At 39.1% G+C, this 4629-nt stretch overlaps 1 gene segment (V, D, J or C); it reads left to right on the top strand.

Moving 5' to 3' along the window:
• Positions 1–295: 295 nt before the first annotated feature.
• Positions 296–895, top strand: LOC134479185 (Ig heavy chain V region 914-like). The segment is given in 2 exon segments: positions 296–420; positions 531–895. Coding segments are annotated over 2 exon segments (411 nt in total).
• The last annotated feature ends 3734 nt before the right edge of the window (positions 896–4629 follow it).

Below are 4629 nucleotides of genomic sequence, written 5' to 3'. Positions count from 1 at the left end.
GTGCTGTTTAATTACATATTTATACTAAAGAATCCTGACTGTGAATTCAAAACTTCTGTGCACAAGGACAAAAGAAAACTAAATGTAATATGGCGAATCTTTACCAAAAAAAATGTGAATATGAAACGACACTTAGTCAAACTCTGTAACTGACATCCATATCTTTGATGTCATATATCTGCTATGAGCACTGTTTTCTGCTCAGGTGTAATTCCATAGCATGTTTTAGCAGTAAGATATGCAAATAATTCTTCTCTATGCCCATGAAAACCAGCCTGTCCTGACCCTGCAGCTCTGACGGAGGAGCCAAGTCCTGGACTCTGAGGTTCTCCCACTCAGTAATCAGTACTGCAGCACTGCACAGACTCCTCACCATGGACATCAGGCTCAGCTTGGGTTTCCTTGTCCTTTTCATAAAAGGTAATTGATAAAAGTGTGATTATCTCTGTTGTGTGCACATGAGAATAAAAAAATTTATTTTGTTTTGTTCTGTTAGTGATGGTTTTCTAACCAGTATTCTCTGTTTGCAGGTGTCCAGTGTGAGGTGCAGCTGGTGGAGTCTGGGGGCGGCTTGGTGCAGCCTGGAAGGTCCCTGAAACTCTCCTGTGCAGCCTCAGGATTCACTTTCAGTAACTATGGCATGCACTGGATCCGCCAGGCTCCAACGAAGGGTCTGGAGTGGGTCGCATCCATTAGTCCTAGTGGTGGTAGCACTTACTATCGAGACTCCGTGAAGGGCCGATTCACTATCTCCAGGGATAATGCAAAAAGCACCCTATACCTGCAAATGGACAGTCTGAGGTCTGAGGACACGGCCACTTATTACTGTGCAACAGACACAGTGAGTGAATGTTACTGTGAGCTTAAACACAAACCTCTTGCATGGTATTATTGACCAGCAGGGGGCAAAAGGAGCACAGAAAGCATCCAGTTACTGAGTGTTAGTTTATGTAGACAGACCTGGAACAAAGTAAGCCTGGGATTCCTTAGAGTCTAAGTTGCCTCTCTACAAGGATTCTCTCTCCAAGTGATCATGTAATAACCCTTGTAGTAGACAAATGTTTATTTGATTTTTTTGTTACCCTGTTTAATATGTGCTTTGTAATCATTGTATTCATTTATTTATATGTTATGGAATTTCTTTGTCTCTGTTTGCCTCTCTGTCTCTTCAAGGCTCTGTTCATGGATTTCTGAGGCTTCTCTCTCTCTCTCTCTCTCTCTCTCTCTCTCTCTCTCTCTCTCTGTCTCTGTTTCTCTCTCTCTCTCTCTCTCTCTCTCTCTGTGTGTGTGTGTGTGTTGAGATGTTGAGATGTCTTTTTCTATCCATCTACACAATAACATTGAAATAAAGTCCATCACTAAGCCTGTATTTCATCACTAGACATGGATCACAGTATATTGCTAGACTGCTTAGTTACAGAGTCCCAATATCACACTGTCTTCACATCTGAGAAGTAGGCTTTCTGATTGGCTACCTACCAAACTAAACTATTTTGTAGTTATGAAGACTAAACACCAATCTTCCTGCTGGTGTGGTAAGAACGTAAAGCACAAAATTATACCTATACTCCCATTAAAGATGACTTTCAATGTAGGATAAACTGTGGCTTTAACAAAAGGCAGAACATCATGTAAGGAAGACAAGAATGTGTTTGAGGACCCTGGATCAGATCCCCAAAAAATAAGGAACACATGAGAGTGTGGAAATAGAGAGTCTGTAACATTCCCTTCACAGTACACTGTATGGTCTTCAAGATAGAGTCAACATGGGAAACAAACACTGCCTGTGACCCATGAAGAAGATGACTTTGTGTCTCTCCATAAATATCACAAATATCATATGACACGGACCCAACACAGACCCAGCTTGTGGTGTCAGTAATAAAAATGTGTGTGAGGCTCCAGAATTCAGACATGAGGTCAATGTAAATAGTAATACTCACTGAGCTTCAGAAAGTTCTACACAAGTCCTATTCCACCCAAAGAGTAACATTTCTTAGTTCTTTCTCTGTACTTGTTACAGTTTGGTTTGTATAGTTCACCAAGAATTTAACAGAACAGATAATTTTTTGTGTTTCACACATTAATCTACTCTCCTTCCCTCAGGTTTCTAAGGATTCTCTTTTATGCTATTGTCCAAGAAACATGATGTAAATGATGATTGGTTCATTCTGAGTTGGTTTTCCTCATCAGAATCTAAATATAACCTACTTGTCAATGGCATTCTGGCCATATGCATGGTGTCACCATAAAAGAAAAGTAGGTTCTGTGGTGATACCATCCTGAAACATTAGATCTCCAAGAGTAGGAAAGTATTAGACACCAGGGAATGATTATTGTTCAAAACATGAGGTAACATGGGAAACTTATAATTGTCAGAATGTCATTGAGTTCTAATGCCTGTGATAATGGCATAGGTGGGAATGCAACACATAGGTTTACTGTGAGTTCTGTAGAAATAAAAGTAATAGTTTCTATTTCCTGGTTTACCAAATTAGCATAGCCTAGAAGAGGCTGTCAGGTACCACCACAGGTGCCTCAACAGAATGATTCTACATTCTATGTCCTACTCTGCCACCATCAATTCCATTCACCTGTGTGATGACAGTTTCTGAAAGGGAGATGAGGCTTTAACATCATGTCCACAAGGAACTCACAGCTACAAATACAGTAGTGAATGACTGGATAACTAAAAACTGTGGTCCAGACTTGCCAATGACGCTTGAGACTGACAAGTTTTCTGATTTCATCTCAATTTCCAACACAACTTGATTAGCAGTTTGTAAATTTCATTGGTTATTGAACTCTTCTCAGAGCCAAACGCCAAAGTTCTTATACTTTCTGTACATTTGTAAAGTAAGTGTATATATGTGCACAACAGTGCAGAGGAAGTGGCCATGGGAACCACAGAACAGAGGGTAAAATATTCCAGCACTTTAGCAAATGAAGAGAGGGGTCAAATGTCACTAAACCCCTGAATTTCTACAAATGCTATAGCAATAGGGCTGAGCTGTCTAAAATGTATAAAATATCACCACTGCCCCCAAAACACTGCCTGAAATATGTCCCTTTCAATCTTATTCACTGGCCATAGGATTGCTAGAATGTGGGTTCATCGCAAATGTTTAATTCTCTGCTATTTTTCAAGTTGTTACATCACTTCACTCTGGGTTACTTTTCAGAATATTCTATTTTCACACAGGGGAAGCATCAACATAGTGACATGACATGAGAGTCTTTAAATGTATATACATCACCTAAGTGAGGAGTGCAAGAATTTGTGTTGCTTGCTTTCAGATCTGTGATTGATGAACTAAATACAGGATAATTTTTGTTGTTTCTTCATGGTCTGTGCACACCCAGACAAAATGAGAAACATGTATCTGATGAGGGAGGAGGCTCCTGAAGTGACCACACTCTGAGATCACCTGCTGCCAAATAACTTTGAAAATACCAGGTTCAATATATTGGGAGACATCTGTGAGTTCTGTATGCAACAATTCAGGAATACAGCTGTCAGGACCGCTAGGATATAACACTGAAGTCCATCCAACATTAGTCACACAGATTTTCCTGTGCTTTCAATAAAGAGAACATATTTGGAACACCATCTTTACTTTGTATGCTGATCCTTATGCACTGACTCTTGTCTTTAGTTTCCTGCCATATCTGTTTTCCAGTTCTGATTTCTTTTCCTAATTAACAGGAATGTAGAAAGGTTGCCCAAATGAACATTTTCATTTCAAGTTTATTTTTCAGTGTTTCATCACCACAATTTTAATCCCCAGTAAATGAAGGGATCCTCCTGCAGATATAGAATGTCCAACATTTGATAAAATATCAGACTCAAGCCTTTAGCAAGCCATTATTCTGGTTAGTTCACATACAGTGATAGAATATAATACTCATTTTCAACAATTTTATTAAGCTACTTCATACTAGGATCTTCAAAAGAAAAAAATGAAACCTATATGAAACGTCTGTCTTATGTAAGGAAAATATGAATAATCTAAGTAAATGAAATAGAGAAGAGAAAGTTGGGTCATGGAAGACCGGCTGATAAATGTGGATTAGAGAGTCAAACATCTCTAAGCTTTCTTTTTTCACCATCAGTGAGGTACATAGAGAGGCAGATGCTCACAACCAACCATTGAACTAGGTTCAAATTGGAGGAGATAGAGAATGAACTTAGGTAACTAAGGGGTTTGCACCTCCATAGGAAGAACAACAATATCAACATACCAGACAACCCAGAAGAGAAGGCCTTTTTAAACAACAAACAGAAGAGAGGCCCTTGGTCCTGTGAAGGTGTGATTCCCCAGTACAGGAGAATGCAAAGGCTTAGAGGCAAAAAGTATTTGGTGGATGTGTTGGGGAGCAAACTCAAGGAGGCAGGGTTTGGAGGCATGGGATGGATTTTTCTGGAGGGAAAACCAGGAAAGGGAATAATTTTTAAAATGTGAAAAAAGAAAATGTCCACTAAAGGAAATAAAAGAGGGAAACAGTAAGCATTAAAAAGAAAATTTTCAAGAGAGGAATAATAAATGGTCAAGAATCCCTTAAAGAAATATTTAACATCCTTAGTCATCAGAAAAATGCAATACAACATACCATGAGACTACATGTTAC

This window comes from Rattus norvegicus, chromosome 6 (genome assembly GCF_036323735.1).
Source record: "Rattus norvegicus strain BN/NHsdMcwi chromosome 6, GRCr8, whole genome shotgun sequence".
NCBI classification, from domain to species: domain Eukaryota; kingdom Metazoa; phylum Chordata; class Mammalia; order Rodentia; family Muridae; genus Rattus; species Rattus norvegicus.
Note: the sequence above shows the minus strand (reverse complement) of the source record. Positions and strands in the feature narration are given on the sequence as shown.